The 19,250-nt window shown below is 40.0% G+C and overlaps 1 protein-coding gene across 2 annotated transcripts in view; it reads right to left on the reverse strand.

The window, feature by feature from the left end:
• The window catches only part of SMARCA2 (SWI/SNF related, matrix associated, actin dependent regulator of chromatin, subfamily a, member 2), a 183,256-nt gene that overhangs the window by 96,852 nt on the left and 67,154 nt on the right, over positions 1-19,250 (reverse strand). For both annotated transcript variants that reach the window (XR_006101758.1, XM_042447930.1), the window contains exons 7-9: positions 9,771-9,897; positions 5,633-5,806; positions 2,538-2,711 (exon numbers count right to left, since the gene is read on the reverse strand). Coding sequence is in view for 1 of the 2 variants with exons in the window: in XM_042447930.1 (XP_042303864.1) it covers positions 2,538-2,711; positions 5,633-5,806; positions 9,771-9,897 (475 nt within the window). In the remaining variant the exon portion in view is untranslated. The remainder of the gene's footprint in view (positions 1-2,537; positions 2,712-5,632; positions 5,807-9,770; positions 9,898-19,250) is intronic.

Here is a 19,250-nt window from a genome sequence, read left to right on the forward strand (position 1 = left end):
TTAGTGATTTATGTTATTTTAGATTCTACGATTCTAAAATAACATAAATCACTAAGTTATTCAGACCATTGACATTTTGTTGTCACTGAATGATTAAAATAATGAATTCTGAAATCACTGTTAAAGATTAATTAAGTTTAAAAAAAACAAGAGAAGAAACGGAGTAAAGAAAGAAGAGAACAGAGATTCCTGTTACATGTTGAAGTATTAGATTCTAAACACAATGAGAAAAAAATATTTGTCCTGGGTGAAGACAGGGAATGGCTTTGAGCTAACATTGCTAGTACCAAAATAAAATGTCATGGTCATGTGATCGCTGCCTTTTCTAGGCAATGGGGAAGCTTAACTTATTCTTGGAAGTTGCCTCATATCAAAGAGAGGATCAGGAAAAGTTCAGAGCAACATTAAAGTGATGGACTAAAAGCTAAACTGGACAGACATCAAAAAAGAGAAGAGCAGCCACATATGTTGAGCGCTTTACTATGAATTTTACAATGACACTGTAAAATGTTGACTTTTACTGGACTGCTGGGAAACAGAGGCACAATCCTAGCCACCAGTGTAAGCATTTTTACATCCTATTGATTCTAATGAAAGAGTTAAATGCCTGCTTCAATTTAATCTCCCATTAAAATCAGCAAGATTCCAAAAAGCTTGACTTTGAGTGCGATTCTGCCACTTGTTTTTGACATGTTAATTATTCTCAAAGTATAACTAGCGTGGTAAATAATTGAAAGGTATAAGTGTTACCATGGTTTAAATATAATTGAAAGGTTAGGGAAATGATATGGGCTCTACGTTGTGAATACTAACAAGTGTTTGAAAGAAATGACTGCTATGGTAAAAGATACTGAGAAATTATAAATTTCTGAAAATGAATGAAGATGTGACAGAGCAGTTGGTGTCACTCAGAAGTTATGAGTCAAACTATAAAAAGGTGGCAGGACAATTAAAATGTTTGAAGCCGCACAGTAAAGTGAAAGTGGAGTAATCAATCTTCTTTTAAAAATTCAGTTAACATCTTTGCCACTACTTTAAGATACACAAAAAAGGTTATATCCCATAAACCTTATGTTTCACTAGAGGACTTTTAAAAGAGCGCAGTTGTGAATGGAGGGAGGGAGGGGAAGGCAGTTTCCATGGATGGGTCTTTTCACAATAAACTTCCACTATGTAATTCTGTATACAGAAAGAACCATATCGGCAGTGAGGAAAAGCCAGTTCACGTGTAGTGAACCTAGTTATGAAATGAGCTCCACAAAAATGCTTGTTTGCACCCTATTTTGATGTATTTCTTGTAACAGAAAAAAAAATCCAGGCCTTTTTCTTCTTATTTTGTGATGGAAGCATATTAATTGATGCTTTTATGCTTATTTTATTGCTGTACATTGCCTGATCTCTAAGCCACCCTGACAATATTTTAATAGTGAATGGTATAAATTCATAAAAGAAATACAACAGTATGTCAACTATTGTGGATACTTCCTGATATTTTAAGATTATAGGTGGCCAAATCTATTTACATAAAAGACAATGTAATAGACACTGACTATTCTGGGACACAATATTCTATTAGTATCGCATATTAAAGAGATACAAAACTTGATCATAAGAATGTAAGAATGGGATTCACACAATTGTCTAGTTTGGGGTAATCACTTCCCCCTATATCACTTACTTACTTACTTACTTATTTCACTTCTATCCCACCTTTCCCTCAAAATGGGATGCAAGTCATTTTACAATGGTTTTAAAAAGATCCAACTAAAACATTAATTTACAACAGTTAAAAAGGAATTAAATGTCAACATTAATTTAAAAACAATTGACACAACTAAGGCCTGAAACAAATGGTCCACCATTGGGCTGCATTTGGGGCGTGGCATTTAGATGATGCGTACTGCAAATGTAGCCTGAAGCCACCCCGATGCCACGCAACCTGGAAAAACTGGCTTGAAAAGGACAGGGGAATAACACTCCCTTTTCAGAAGATGGCTTAAAATAGTGGCATTTGGCTGGATGCACATGAGGCTGCCGCAGCGCCGGGACAAACAGCACCGGGGTGGCCTCAATCTACCCTTTTGGGATGCTGGTCTGTTTCGCCCCTTAAACACTACAAACATTTAAAACATATTGTTGTGCCAGTGAGCATTTCCTTGCTTTTTTAGGGAGACGGTGTAGTCCAGACACAACAAAACATGCAGCATCATGACCGAACTTGCAATATCAATCCTCCCTTAAGAAGATGTGCTATACTGGAGGAAAAAAATGAATACTAAACTAAAAGGAGCTGCATAAACTTCCATGACCATCAACTTGCATTGAAAGCCCATCTCTGTCAATGATTACAATTCCTGATTTGTTTTTCTTGAATATTTCAGATAAATTGAAAATAGCAATCCTCTCATATTGGAGATACTTCCTGCCAAGTTATTGTCTGCTCACTCTGCCAAAGTATGTTTACTATAAAAGCCACAGTGTTTATCTCTTAATAAATATGACACTTTAACAAGAGCCTCAATGAATGTAACCCTTACCATCAGCCTTCTCATTCGCTCTTTTTCAATCCTTTCTGTTTCTTTCTTCTGCTCACGCTCAGTGTTAGCATGCCAAGTAGCCACAGCTTTGGAAAGTTTCTGAATTTTCCCAGTTACCGACCGATGGTACTCTTTAAAATCTTTAGCATGTTGTAAGATGCTGTTGAGATATTCCTATAAAACAAAATAATCAACAGTTGGAAGGTGAGGTAGGGGAGACCCATGAATCTAGTACAATCGCAGAGAAAAAGCTCAAGAAGCCTATGATCTTCTGCTCATAAATACAGTCATCCCTCCATATTTGCGGCTTTGATATTTGCAGATTTGATTATTCATGGATTTCATTAATATGTTCTCTCTAGGACTGTCTGGGTCCTCCAGTGCAACTCTGTGGTCAACTTTAACTAAAAGTTGCTCTGAAAAACTCCTACTCTACTAGGCATTTGTAGCTACTCCAGCACTGTTCTATGGTCAGTGTATGTTGGACATTGACCACAGAGTTGCACTGGAGGACCTAGACAGTCCTAGAGAGGGGTCCTCTCAGGGGAAAACATGGTGTTTTTATTTGCAGTTTTTCCATATTCACAGGGGTCTTGTTCCCCTAACCCTAGTGAATATGGAGGGACAAGTGTATATCCCATTTCATTGTTTCAGTATTACGACTCATAATTGGCAATAATGACTACTGACTTAAGGAAGAAGACATTAACAATATCTATTCATCTGGATAGCAAACTTAAGCCTAGTGAATGTAATGTAATAATGTAATGTTTTTAATTGTTTTGTTTGTAATAATAATAATAATAATAATAATAATAGGTTGATTATCCTAGTCAGATTAAGTACATTTGGTTAGGATGACTTTTCAGGTTTATCTCAGTTTCTTGAGATTCTATCAGTTTGGCCCTATCAGTTTAGGGTGGGGAGCCTTTGATCCTCCAAAAGCTGATTAATTACTATTCCCATCATATTGCTGGCCAGGTTAGTTAGGACTGCAGACTGTACTTCTCACATTTCATGAAACTAGTCCCAATTACTGACAACTATTCTTTACTATACATCTGATGAAGTGGCTACACTCTAGATAAAAATACAATTAACTGCCCATTATTACTCATTCTCTCCCCATTTTAATGCTTATGGAAGAAGATTGCAAATTTCAATCAATGCTTCTTTCTAAGAAGAGGGAGAGGAAACCTCCATGTTAAACTTCTAATAATGGATTCCAGACACAATGATCTTACCACCAAACCACTAGGCACAAACCTGGAGAAGGAACATAACAGTCTGTGACCTTCACCCAAAGAAAGAACTCTGGATCCTTTGTGTTTTGAGAAATGGATACTGGACATGACTTCTTTGTTCCAGTATACATTGCTAGGTACAATTACATACCTGCACCTAACAGTGATTCATTCAGTCTGAAAACTTCAGCTTGGAACTGAGTAGATTGTAAGCCTGAGGGCAGGGAACCGTCTATTATCCCCTCTGTTGTAAGCCGCCTGGATTCCCAGTGACTGGGAGGCATATAAATAAATCCTATTTGTTGTTGTTGTTGTTGTTGTTATTATTATTATTATTAAATGTAGACTTCATAACTAGAACCTATGTTCTCATCTTTGGACACCGTCCTCCTCAATATCTATTTTTTTTCTACTAGCTAGCCTGATAAAGGGAGTTCTGGAGAACTCAAAAGCTTGCATACTTCTCTTGCATTTGATGCTAATAAAGACATGGTCCAACTCTAGATCTTAGTTTTACATGCATCAGCCTAGCTACCTGTTTCACAAATTAATGTTCTTTATCTTTCAATTCCAAGGAAGAGATATCTAGTAGAACATGTATGGGGATTAGATCTGATGGAATTATTATCATCATCATCATCATCATTGTTATTTATATTATATTTATTTGTATCCTGCTTTTCCCCCCAAACTGGAACTTAGAGCGGCTTACCATTTAAAAAAACAGAACAATGAAAAACATACAAAAGCATTAAAACAGAATTAAATTATTACAGTATTAAAACAGATTATTCATTAAACAGTTTTAAAAGAGAAAAGTGTTTAAAACTGCATACTTTAAAACACTATAACACCCCAGTCCATTCTTTAAAAACGTTCTGTTTTAAAAGCTTGTCTGAATAAAAAGGTTTTAACCTGCTGGCGGAAGGAGGGGGCCATTCTGGTCTCCCGGGAAGGGAGTTCCAGAGTCATAGGGCCCAAACAGACAGGCCAAAATAAAGCTGCTTCAGGTCACTTTGGAGGTATGCTGTTTAAATTTACGCACATCTTGAAAGGCCAGCAGCTGCACCAAAGCTGCGTTCCAGTTCTTAGGACTGGAGCATGGCTTTGGAGTGGCTTCTGGCCTCTTAGGACACATGCATAATTTAAACAGCATACTTCCATAGTGACCCGAAGCAGCTTTATTTTGGCCTGTCTGTTTGGGCCCATAGAGTCAGCCACTGAAAAGGCCCTATCTTAAATCCCCACCACCCGTACTTATGCTGGTGGTGATACTGAGAGAAGAGCCTCTCCTGATGATTTCAGAACCTGCGATGGCTCATACAGGGAGATATGGTCTGTCAAATAGCCTGGACCTGAGCCATATAGGGCTTTACAGGTCATAACCATTATCACAGCCATAACCGCAATGATGAAAGGAATGATAATGCGCTCTCTCTCTTACTGGTCCCAAATTTCTGAATGGCAAAACAATGGGTGTCATATAAAAGCAAAAGAGAAGAAAAAAAGGGGAGAAAAGATAACAGTGGTTGAAACTTGTGGCCAACAATCCAGATGTGAGAATCAAGATGTGGGAATAAACATCTCTAAAGAAGGGGCTATTCAAGGTGTTTCTAGATACTATAAAGAGAACTTTTCCTGTTCTTGCTGGTTCCTCTACCACTGTACAAGAAACCAAGTACGTATCAATTACGTTTCTGGCTAATTAAAATGGCATGTCAGGAAGCTTTCGTGACAGAAACTGTTGGTTCCCAGCAGACCATACACCTTGAGAGTAAAAGAAACACTAAATGCAATAGACTATTTGTCTATTGAATAGACAAACAGGGCAATGACTAAAAATCAAGATACCTGGTGCTTCTGTCTTCGTTTTCTTTCCTGTTCTATCTTTTGTTGTTTCTCAAGTTTTTCTGTCATTCGGGCTTCCCTCAAGGTCTGGCGCTTGCTGCGTTTATAAGCCTTGGAGTTCAGAGCAGTCTCCAGAGTTGTGTCACGACGCATGCAGGCCACCACTTCTTGTCTTAACTGTAAACCAAAAAAGACATGTTTTGGAATGAAATTATCACAGGAATGTAATTGATAAAAACAGGAAAATTCATTTTTCATAGAGCTGTTTCCAATCCATTTCATTCTAGACTCTAGAACACCATTTTACAGATCAGGTTAACTAATATGGTTTTAACCTCTGAAACTACAACATTTCATTTATTTAAAGGAAAGTAGGTATTAGGCTATATCTCACGTTCATCTCATTTAGAGTAGTCTCACTGAAATGAATTGACTTGTTAGTCACAACTGACTTTATTTCTGTTGAATTCATTAGGTCTACATTAGATCATGCTTTTGGCTATTATTCAGTTCTGATATTTATGTACAAGTAATGTAGTCCAAAATTATTTAATGTCTCTCTTTGATTTCATAGATTCTGTATGTATGTATTGTGATGCTATTTACAAAAAAAGAAAGGAAAACAAACAATACTTAGAAACATCTCATAAGCAGACAAACTGCACAGTAGACAGGGTGCTGTGTTAAAAGAAGACCTAGATTCAAAACTTCACTCAGTCATCATTCACTGGATATCATAAGCATACATGGCATGTTTCCTAACCCCAATGTACTTTATAGTGCTTTTACAGAGTAAATGAGTCTTATAAAAAGGAAATTATGAGGAAGAGACCATCACACGCACACACCATAGTCAGCATACAGAGAACCATGAGTACAAATGGAACAAAATTTTCTGAGCGGTTACAAGTCAGTCTGATAATATCTCTCTCAACTTCATTCCTCCAATCTCATTAACTGCTGGTCTAGAGGGTTCTCTGACTCTCATGAATGACCTTTCAAAGGACATGAAGGTCTGCATTTGGAAAAGGAGGAATACATGCACTTTTTATTATGAATATTGATGTATGAGTCACAAACCTAGCTTTACACAGACCGACAAGAGAGAAAAGGGAAGTTTTAAAAGCCTATACCAGTTTCATGGAGAACAAGATGATGATTCATTGAAATAAATATAAAGTGAAGAAAGCAAAGAACAAATTTTATTACAGTGCATGATGTGAGGACTCAATTTCTAATCCTGCATTAGGGATTTTAGAGCGTTGACGGAGGAGCGGGGTTGCATATTTCTCCTTTGATATCCATGCATTGAATGAAACTATTTTCAAAGGTGCCTCAGTGGGCAAATAGCTATTAATGAGGAGGATTTCTTTGCAGCTGAGATACTTGATTGCAGAACTCTTGATTCAAGGGAACTCCCCTGCAACATCCACATGCATCTTCCACAAAAATGTATATTGTCTGTTTTCACTGTTACAATTCTCCCGTTCAAATACAATGCAAATCTCTCAAAGGATATAATAAAGTACTGCTGCCACAATGCTTTTACTGAAGATGTCACCTCTCTCCTTCATGTAAGTTATTGTTACAGCTCCACCTTGACAGGTGTCAGCACAAACATGGCAAAGTTGCATAGGCAGCTGTATCGATGTGCCTCTAAAACATATTTGAACATCTTTAAGTTCACTTGGTATCAACAGTAGCCATAAGTATGTACTGCTTTAAAGCACAGTCCATAATTGAGTTCCATCAGCTATGGGGCTATAGAATTTGGTAGAAGCCTTGCTATAACAGCAGGATGCAATACAGCAGAATCATAGAATTGAAAGAGATCTCAAGGGCCATCCAGTCCAATTCCCTGCCATGAAGGTACACATAATGAAAGTACCCCTGAGAGATGGCCATCCAACCTCTGCTTAAAAACATCCAAAGGAGACTCCATCACACTCCAAGGGAGTGTGTTCCACTGTCAAACAGCTCTCACTGTCAGGAAGTTCTTCCCAGTGTTGAGGTGAAATCTCTTTTCCTGTAGTTTGAATCCATTGCTCTATTTCCTAGTCTCTGGAGCAGCAGGAAACCAGCTTGCTCTATCCTCAATATGACACCACTTCAAATACATAACAGGGCTATCATATTAACTCTTAACTTCCTCTTCTCCAGGCTAAACAAACCCAACTCCTAAGCTCCTCATTGGACATGGTTTTCAGACCCTTCACCATTTTGGTAGCCCTCCTCTGGACACTCTCCAGCTTGTCAACATCCTTTTTAAATTGTGGTGCCCAGAACTGGACACAATATTCCAGGTGAGGTCTGACCAAAGCAGAATAGAGTGGCACTATTACTTCCCTTGATCTAGACACTATACGTCTATTGATGTAGCTTAGAACCACGTTGACTTTTTTAGCTGCCACATCACACGTACTCTTATAACAGGTATACCAGGGGAACTACCACACTGGTATCAGAATACTTCACAGCTGTAACTATTCCAGTGGTAAAGATATAGCTATGAATGCCATAGAAAAGAATACACTTATATTCTATATTCCCCCAAACTTCAGTGTGATAGGAAAATAAACAACAATAACCACCTCACCCATTTTACTATAAACATGACATAAACAGTCACAGCATGTTAACACAATTATATACACTCCTCACATGGACTCTACAACTCCGTGTGTAAAGTGTGTTGCACTGAGTATCTCTTTCTAGCCTCAAATAATGCAAACTTATTTTGTGAATGGGAAAGACGAGGAGAAAAAGACGTTTTCATCAAAAAAAGGAGCACCTTGTTAAAAAAAAAAACCCAAATTAAACACTACGTATTGCAGAACATGCAGAATGTGAATATATTTATAATGCCTACAAATCTAATAGGCACTTTGCTTTAGGCACTTTGCTTTGCTTTCTGACCTAAGCTGACCCGAATGTGAACCTGTCACAGGATCTACTTGGCAAGACTTGTTCAGAGAAGGTTTGCCCTTGCCATTCTCTGCATCCTATTCAGAGAAGCCTTCCCAGGCATCGCATAATTGTCGCTTACTATCTGATGTTCTGTTGTTGGCTGTTTATCGATCCATTTCCTGTATTCCTATGTACTGTATATGTATTATCCTACTTGTGATTATGTATTTTCCCTGGATAATGATTAACCATCCATTATGAAGCCTTGCCCTCCCTCCAGTCCATCTGCCTTGGTCCAGGCCTCGGAGGTTGAGAGGAACTGCTGGACCTCTTACCCTTTCTCGTCACCACTCCCTTCTCCTTCTGTATCATGTCTTTTTTAGATTGTAAGCCTGAGGGCAGGGAACCGTCTAACTAAAAAGATTGCATGTACAGCGCTGTGTAAATTTACAGCGCTTCATAAATAAAGGTTAATAATAATAATAATAATAATAATCTGAGTGTGACTTGCTCAATGCCACCTATTGGGTTTTCATGTCCAAGCAGGGATTCAAACCCTGGTCTCCAGAGTTGTAGTCCAGCACTCACACCACTACACAACATTGGCTCTCCATCGTTTACCATGCAGAAAAAGACTTTTCTTGCTTAAACAGCAGAGATCTTACCTCTCTTCCTTCGCCCACATAGTGAGGAAAAGACCAAATGCTCTGCTCAAATAACTGTTGTTGCTGGCACAACACTCATGAGCATTTTTGCTTAACAGGACCATATAGCGGATGCACACAGCTGAACAGGCTATTCCTTCCCATACAGAGTCCCACTGCAACAGTGAAACAGTCACTGCAATTCTCCCCAATCCCTTTGGGGTTGGAGGGTTGCAGCATTCCCACTTCTTTCAAAATTTATCACCATCACCAACTTTCTATCAAGGACCAGGGACTATGTGTCCAGTTGTTGACCATTGTCCAATTCTCACCCTCTCAATATTCTCAACTAGCCACTCTCCTGCAGATCCATTTACATTTAATTCCATGCACACCTTGAGGAAGGCCCATCCCATATACAGCAACAGAGATCAAGATGACCTCAACTGTTTCTCTCTGAGACAGACAATTTAGGTGTTGGGGCCTCTAGTCTTGTATCACCTTCACTAAAAAGGAGTCAGAACTCACCTTCTCTAAACAGAACTGAACACTCAGAAAAAAGTAATTTCTTATTCAGTAGAATGCATTACCTGGCGCTGGAAATTCAGTAGCCTAAGTGCCTTCAACTCCACTGTGGCTTTAGTTCTCAGATCTGGAGGCAAAGAACCAGGCAAATTTTCTAATTCCTGAATTCTGTGAGCAATTCGAGCCTGAAGCCTAAATCAAGGACACAAAACAGGGAATTAGAAAAGAAAATTAGATTAATTTGCCAATTCTAGGTCTATTTGGCAGATTCTTGACATCTTTAGAGCTGTCATTTGCAAAGAAGCCCCACTGAACCCAGGAGCATTCTTCAGGAAAAAAAACATGTATAAAATTAGATTGAAGTACTTCTTGCTATTAATTAAAGATATACACATGCACATAGAGGATGCAAGAAAATGTTAAGCTTTCAGCTATTGCTTATATACAAAATCCCTTAAATTTGAACCACTTGAAAATTACCAGACTGACTAAGTACACCCAAACTGCATGTTGTGTTGCATGTCAAATTTAAGATAAATGGGTGAGCAAAGATGCATCTGACACCTTCAAAATGTACATGTGGCCTTCAAGAGCTTTTTTTTCTAGTACCCCAAGGGTTCCTATTCTCCAATACACAAAAATAGGGGTGTTGAACATATGTCATTGTTTGGGACATTTTCTGCCCCATTAAATATTTCTTGGGCATCTACATGCCTTTCCAAAAATAAGATGTGACCATTTCCTGTTTTCAAAAAGGTCACTTCCTGTTTCATATATCAAGTTTTTCATACTGTTGCAGCTGACCTGTGGGGGCATAACTAGTATTTCCTCAAAGAGGAAGGGGGGGGAAAAGATGATTTAGCTTCTAATCAGTTTGGCTTCATGTTAAAGAAGTGGGATAACATTCCAGTTGATTCTGAGTACCAGACATCCATATCCATCCACCTATCCATCCTCTTCTCTCTCTGTAACTATATATTACATCATTGCCAGTAATAGCAATTTATTGGTACTCTATTGAAATACCAATAAATTAAACGAACTGTGTGCTATTCCTTGCAAACCTTTTATCACAGTACAAAGAGGTAAGAATTAATGTTAATGATGTTAATATAGCATTTGGCAGACATGGTAAGAAAAACTGTCAACTAAGCAATCCTTTTAAGTTCTGCATGAAATGGAGGGGAAAATGGAGGGGTAAGAGATGTATAACCCTGCAAACTTTGTCTGGGAGTTGTTCTTACCAGCTGCAGCAGGAGTGGCCACTGCAAAGCCACAGGGCAATGAAGTAACTCAAGAATGAGATAGCTTCTATGAGATAGTAAAATACTAAAATGCATACAGTATTTAATTGATTTTTTAACCTTTCCTATTTCACACACTAACACTTAATATGCATAATGGATAAGTCAGAATCAAACTGAAGGCATGCAACAATAAATGCACAATGATGTCCTTCAACTGACCTGCAGGCAAGAACTTACACACTTGAGTTTCATAAGTAAAACAAAACTTATACAACTACTAGAAGTCACTAGATGGGGATGCTTATTGACCCTTGCTTAGAATGTTGTTAGAGAATTTTCATACCAAATGATTTGCAAAGATTTTCCAAGAGCCAGCATATTAAACCAGAGTTTTCTCCAAAATCAAATGAAAATATTAAAAGTGGAGACACCTACAGACAAACCAAATTAAATGGAAATGTACCAGGTGAAACTCAGCAGGTGCAACTGGGTAAGACAAATGTCAGCCAAAACTCTGTGCCACTATTTTTGCTATGCAGACTACAGTACAGAAAAAAAAATACTTATACATGACAGCATCTAGTTTCAAAAGGAAATCTAAAATTTGATGTTTTGCTTTTGTTTCCACTATTATGTTTAAGATACTATCCCATCTAGCTAGCCCCAAATGTTCCAGTGGTCTCTCTGCTAACTGTAATTAACAAGCATACAACCTCAGAAAGACATGTTTCCTGCTTATATAGCTCTTCATCTTTCATACACTATTAACAGCATTGAAGCAGCTCAACAACAACCTTAGCTGTCATTAACTTCAACCCATGATCTAAAAGTCATTCTAATCTGTGGTTTCAGATTCTAGTTAAAACTGTTACCCTTAACTGTGATTAAAGAGCTGTGCCAACAAATTGCTTAACTGTGTTTAGACATGATCGGGAATTTGCTCAAGGGAAGGAAGGGGCTGTGGGTGGCTCCTGATAGCTTAACAGGGAGTAAATGGCATTACTACATTGGATCATTTATCTTGACTGCCTAGGTAAACTATCAGGAAAGTAGCATTTCTGAGGCAACTGAAACAAAGAAATACGTACAGTGAGGATCCATCAATTGCCAGCATGTATTAATTGTCAGCTAAGGACAATATTTACAAAAATAAAACAATTTCATCAGTGGAATTTTCTCAAGTACATTCCCAAAACATTTTTGCTATGTTCTTAAAATTCCATGACTATAAAAATTTTAAAATGAGGATTTTTCTCTGTAGCACTTTCTAAGAACTTTGTCATATTTATTATTCACAGGCATTTCTGAAAGTAGGCTTCTTTTTGTCACTCTGTACACAAGCTGTACTCTAAGACAGAGATCTGCTTTAGGTTTATTGATCAGTCATTTGTAGGACTGTTGAGACAAAACAATAACGCTTTTGTTCCACAGGACCCCCATATGTTTAAATTATACCCTTCATTTGAAATGAACAGGTTGCTTCCCTGTTACTGTGGTTCTTTGAGTGGTCATCTGTGCCCTCACACAATAGGGTTTTGCACCTACGCAGAGACTCCATTTGGAAAGCTGAAAAGCTGAGCAGATTGGTGGGAAACAACAGCCACTCTCATGTACTGATCATGCCCAATCCCGCCAATCTAGCTCTACCTTCAGTTCAAGTCTGCCACAAAACAGTAGCAGGGACCTGACTGAGGGGAGGTAGGGTGGGTTTCTGTGAGGGCACAGATGACCATTCAAACAACCACAGTTACAGGTAAACAACCTTCATGGTCTCTGTGCCTCACACAATAGGGTGACTAAAACGCTTACCTGTGGCAGGTGGTAAGGTCACTGCAGAACAGTCTTCAGATAAACCCTGAGAGATGAAAAGGTTAGTCCTTGAAGGACAGAGAACAGAGCGAAGATGGGCCCAAAGGGCTTCTGTCTTCTGATGAGTAGATAGGCACGGGCCATAACAGACTCCAGAGATGTACCTATATACTCTATCAACCTGACCAGTTCCAAGATGGACTTGGAGAGATTGACAGTGAGGCCCAGGTAGATGACGAAAGAGAGAGTGGTGTTGACATCTCGGAACAACTGTGTGCAGGAGGACAACACCAGCAACCAATTATCCAAATAAGGAAAAATCTTGATTCCCTGGATGCTGAGGTCTGGTGGCTATGTGAAAGTAAGCATCTTTCAGGTCAATCAATGCAAACTGATCCCCTTGATGGAGAAAGGGGAGGATGGACTGAAAGATCACCATTTTGAATTTGCGTGGGGTAATGTAGTGGTTGACACCCCTTAGATCGAGTATAGGGCAGAGTCCACCATCTCTTTTTGGCACCATGAAATATCTGGAGAAATAACCGTCCAGCTTGCATCTGTCTGAGATATGGTGAATGCCACCTTTGTTGAGAAGGGAGGAGATCTCCTCTTGGAGAGAAGAAGATGGAGTAGAGCAAAAGATGCCTAGAGGTGGAGTACTTGCAAACTCTATGGCATAACCCAGACGTACAATGGTAAGATTCCAGATGTCTGTGGTGATTTGACACCAGTTGTAAAAGCGGTAAAGTCTGGAAAATTTGGAGGAACAGGATAGGATGATGGAGTCGTCCCCATAGATCTGTCAAAAATGGGATTTGGAGGATGAGGACTTTTTGGAAGATTGTTGTTGCTGTTGATGTTGTTTGGGACAGCACTGTCTGTAGGGCTTTTGAGAAGATTACTGAGAAGAGCCCCTGTACTGAGTAGAGGCCACAGACCAAGGCCTGGAGTAGTTGGAAGAGGTAAGGTGGGGGCACCACTTTTGTTCCCAGTATTGTTGTAACTGACCGGTGACACCCAATCTTTTGCCTGTAAGGCGTGCCTTGGCCAATGTGTCCAGAGACTCGTCAGTCTTAGCCGCAAAAAGGCCGTCGCCTTCAAAAGGCAGATCTTCAATATGCTTCTTAGCCTTGTTTGTGAGATCAGTAGATCTGACCCAAGCCTAGCAATGGAGCGCAACTGCACCTGACATCACTTTGGCTGCACAGTCCACAGAATGCCTAGCTGAGTGGATTTGTTGGTTAACCAAGGAGATAGCCTCAGTGTAGAAGTCAAAGACAGACGCGTTTTGTTCTTCTGGCAGGAAGGGGATAAAAGCATTCCATGTTAACACACAAACATTTCTGGAAGGCATCCATGCAAGCCTGCATGTTACCCACCTTAGCAGAAAGGGCAGCCAAAGAGTAGAAGTACTATCCAAAAATGTCAAAGCGTCTACCTTCCTTCTCCACTGGAGCAGAATGGGCCTTGCCAGTAGATCTGGACATAGACTCAATCACCAAGCAGTTAGGGGTAGGGTGGGTGAAGAGATAAGGTGCTGTGTCAGGTTGAAGGCCTTCAAGCTTCCTTGAAGCGGGTGGTACAGTGCGCCCACTAGGGAGTCTGCGGGGGGCAGCGCGTCCTATTAAGAATAATGGGGTGCGCACTCAAGGTGTGTGCGTGCGCTGCTGCTGCTGCACCACCACGCCATGCACAAGCCCCATTATTTTCATACGCGTTTTTTACGGGGGGGGGGGGGTCCAGAACGGATCCCCGTATAAAAAAAGGGTGCACTGTACAGATGAAGGCTTTAGCCAAGGAAGGTTCATGACATCAAACAATGAGGCCAAAAACGGGAGAACAGGTGGTGAAACTACAGTGGTATCAACGATCTGAAACACAGGATCTCTCACCGGCTTAGGAGTGACCTCAGCCTGAATCCCTATAGCCTGAGCCATTCTCTGGACCACATCCAAGAAGAGCTGAACATCTTCATTTGGGGACTGAGGCGTGGTGTCTTCAACTTTTTTCTGAGGGGATGCAATAGTAGGAGAAGGTGAAGCCGGTGACATTTCTGTGTCATAAGCTGATTCCTCAGTAGATTGCTGAGGCATAGAAGGAGTAGCAAACTGAAGAACCTGTGTGACAGCAGGAGGCATAGATTGAAGTACTGACATCAAAGACACAATTGGAATGATAGCAGGGATGGTGTCGTGATCAACGTTGACAGCGGAATCTGAGTTGCTGGCATCAACTGGGCAGGAGATGCAGGATACCACCAAGAGACCATAGCAGTAGTGTGAAGCAAAGGTGAAAGCACTCTGGTGGTATCATAACCAAGCCTAGACTCATGAACATGGTGTAGATATTGGGATCAAGATCGATATAGAAAAGGAGAGTCTTAGTGTGGCTCCCTATGGTGGTAATGATCTCTATAAGAAGAAAAGACTGGTAGAAGGAAGGGCGTTCTCTCCAGTATTCTTTGGCTCAATAGCGCCCAATATATGACGAATCTTGAAGCTTAGAAGATGACGTCGACGACAACTCAACCTGGTCTCAAGATAGTGTTGGAGAGCGGTAAGATCAAGCTGGAGACACATCACAGTATCGAGGGATTGAAGATGAGAGGGAAAGCCTATAAGCCCGAGCCAGAGAGGCAAATATCTGCAACAGCAACAAGAAGGGAACTGGTGGTAGTGGAGAGACCATTGGCGGCAAAAATGAAGTGAGCACTAGGTGGTACTAGAACACTCAAAGATGCCAAGGTCAAAACCCCCAATGTCGAGTCTGAAACAGTGACCGAGATGGGGAGCTGCGATGCAGGCGATGGTATCAATGTCGGGAGCAAAAAAGCCATAGTATCCTCCAAGGTGGTTGCTGCCATCGAGACTGGTGTGAAGGTCGAAGCAGACATCGAGGCTGAAGAAGTGGTAGGCGAAAGAGATGCCTTAGACTTGTGCTTCTTCTTAGACCTCTCGGTGTCATGGTCACTCGAGATGTCAGGCATCTTTTTGGTCTTGTGAAGTTGTTTCTCCTGGGAGGCAAAATGAACCTCCTGCAATGAATGAGACTGGGCAGCAGATGGAGTAACCTGTGACATTGAGTGAGCAGACTCTAAAGCACTTGACATTGAGGGCCTCGGTGGCAAGGAAGGCACTGTAGTTGTTAAGACGTTTGGAGTCAAAGGAGTCAATATCGAGCCTGATGTCGATGCTGGAGCTGATGTTTTGGAGATCTTAGGGATCCTTGGAAGTTTGGAAATGGGCACCAAAGCCAAAGGATCAGTCTGAGAAGATGATTTCTTCGCAACAGAAAGGGAGCATTCCCAACAAAAAAAGTGTGAAACATTGGGCCCTGTTGCAAAGAGTCGCGTTGGTAAAAGAGCGACAAATATTACAGCAATCGGAGTTGGAGGCCATAAGAAGCCTAGAAACAAAGTGCCCAACCAGGTGAAATACACAAGGAAAAAAAACCCACTTCAAAGCTCTGTAAGGGCAATGATCACATAAAACGAAGAAAAATGAAGGAAAAAAACTAACTCTATCATACATGAGAGAGCTCAGTTGGAGAGCAATCTGAAAGGAGTGTTTCTCTTACAGCGGATGAATGAGAACTGAAGGTGGAGCTAGATTGGCAGGATTAGGAATGCTCAGTACATGGGAGTGGGCGGGGCTTCCCCCCCAATATGCTCAGTTTTTCAGCCTTCCGAATGCAAAACCCTATTAAGTGAGGCACAGAGACCACAAATAAGAACCAGGGGAGAACAAGATGTTAAATAGTTTGGAAATAACAGATACAACAACAGAAGAGAAGGTAAAAAGTACAGTAGGACTTGTAATGCATACTACAGGAAATGAAGGTTAGGGGAGGCAAGAGAAGGAGAGAAGGAAGAGAAAAGCAGTGACAAGAGTTTAAAGGATGAATCCATGTTGTGAGGCAAAATACAAAAGAGGAAAGTGTGTTGATGTTAAGAGAGTCAAGGAGTGAAGGGAGAGTGGGAGGTACAGAGGCAGAGTCCAATTAGAGTACTTCCTCTGATACATAAGAGAGTTACCTCCGTTGGCAGGACATTACGCACATGGTTGGGTGAGAAGAAATGGAAATTAGTAAGTACAAACATTTATCATTATCTTAACTGGTCATATATACATTCTAGCATGGATGAACCAATTGACACATGTATCGTGTTGAAAATTCAAAAGTTAAACTAGGCGATATCCTAGGTATAATAAAAAATATTGTATCTGTACAGTTGGCCCTCCACATTTGCAGTTTTGACTTTTGCAGATTTTTTTATTGGCATTTTTGATTAATATGTTCTCTCTATGAATAGAGTTGTGCTGGAGAACCTAGAAGTTCCTAGAGAAAATGCTTCTCTAGGCATCTGTAGGTCCTCCAGCATGATTCTATGATCAACGTCTGGCAGATTTTTTTGTTTAAATCCTTATTAATTTAAAAAAAAACAACCCAGATTGGATCTTTTAAAAAATCAAATACAAAAACCTGTACTAAACATACTAGCAGACACGTACTAAACACAATACATAATATTCAATACATATACACCGCTTTGATCTAATTTGGAAAAGCGGTATATAAATAAACATTATTATTATTATTACTATTATTATATACATTCACATACAAAAATAACATAAAAGATTACCTCACATCTTCGTCCCCATTCAAATCCTTACATCTTCCTTCTCCCCCCTCTCTCTCTTAACCTTCCTCCTCATACTTTCTTGTATTTCACCTAACACATCTTCTCAACCTCACCTAACACATCTTCTCAACCTCACCTAAAATCCTTCTACAGTGAGCCTGCGCCTTGCATGGACGCATTTTACGTGGCTTCCAGCTTACGCGGAAGCCGCTTGGGGAGGGAAACAATGGTGTATGTGTCAATGGTGCGCACGCCCCGCTCCACATGCACAAGCCCCATTATTTCCTATGGGGCTTGAGCATAGGCAGATTTTCCCTTACATGGGGGGATCTGGAACGGATCCCCTGTGTAAAGAGAGGGCCCACTGTATTTCCTCGTTCTCTTATCTTTCTATCATCTTCCAATTCCTTCCAACATCATCCCATTCCACTTCGTCTTCCAATCTCCAACACTTACTCTTACCCTCACAACATACTACATCCTTCTTCATTCTTCCTCCTACTCTTCCAACATACTACATCCTTCACTCTAATAACTAATCTTCCTTCCTTCCATCTCTTTTCTGTTCCATTCATTCTGACTTCCTTCTTTGTTCTTTGGTAATTCCTTCTAAATATTTAATTAACCTCCTATCTCAAACTGTTAATAGTATATCAAATGTCTGGCAGGTGTTGACCATAGAGTTGCACTGGAAGATCTGGAGATTTCTAGAAAGGTGTTCTCTCAAGTAAAAAGAATAGTGGGTTTTTTTATTTGCACGTTTTCACATTCAAAGGTTTCCCCTTTGACACACTGTTGTGTTTGACTGTAGGGGGTGGTGCTCATCTCCTTTACTAAGCCGAGGGAGCCAATGTTGTCAAAGACTACTCCATGGTCATGTGGCCAGCATGACTGCACAGAATGCTATTATCTTCCACTAAAGTGGCACCTATTTATCTATTCGCATTTTTACATGCTTTTAAATTGCTAGGTTGGTAGAAGTTGGGACCAGTAACAGGAGTGCACACTGTAACATGGAGCTTGGGCCTCAAACTGCCAGCCTTGCAATCATCAGAGTCAGCATCTTAACCACTGAGCCACTGCGCACCCCACCTCTAACCTTCACCCTCACCCCAGCAAATGTGGAGAGACACTGTATCTCTAAAGGAGTCATCTCACTTTCCCTGCATTTTCCCATCAATCTGATGGCAATGTTATCTGTAGGTGCTTCCTGCATGCATCCTTCTGCATTAATATCTCATAACAAAGTAGGTTTGCTATGTGGCAGTGACTATCCCAAGGTCACCTGGTTAAGTTCCATGACCGAATAGTGATTTCAAGTTGGGTTTCCTGTTCCAAGTCCAATACATTAATCATTACACTTATGTTTAGGCTCTTTTAGATCAGTTGTTAAAATAAAAATGATACCAAGACAAAAACACAGAGGTAGAAAAAAATGCAACAATTAATGTGTTTAATTTGCATAATATATGGAAATCTGGAATATGACAACCCTAATCTTATCTCTCCCACCACATCTCTGGGGAGCTTTTAAACATGCAATCCCCCATCCACAACCTGATAAAGTCCTCAAAAAGTTTTACCACTTCATTCAGCTGAATATATTAGCCATCGCCAAGTCAATACTAGTATAATAAGAGCACATCAGAAATATATTGTTATTGGAAATAATTATATTCAAAGCTTAGTTACATGCTTTTGCTGGGAGTTGTGATGTATATATTAAGCTATCTTTGTATTTAAATCATTACATTTCTCCAGATAATTTCTTCTAACTTCAATGGGATACAGGAGGTAGATAGAAAATTCTAAATTTTCTGAAACTACAAAGGATGTAATACTAA

This window comes from Sceloporus undulatus, chromosome 2 (assembly GCF_019175285.1).
Source record: "Sceloporus undulatus isolate JIND9_A2432 ecotype Alabama chromosome 2, SceUnd_v1.1, whole genome shotgun sequence".
Classification (NCBI taxonomy): domain Eukaryota; kingdom Metazoa; phylum Chordata; class Lepidosauria; order Squamata; family Phrynosomatidae; genus Sceloporus; species Sceloporus undulatus.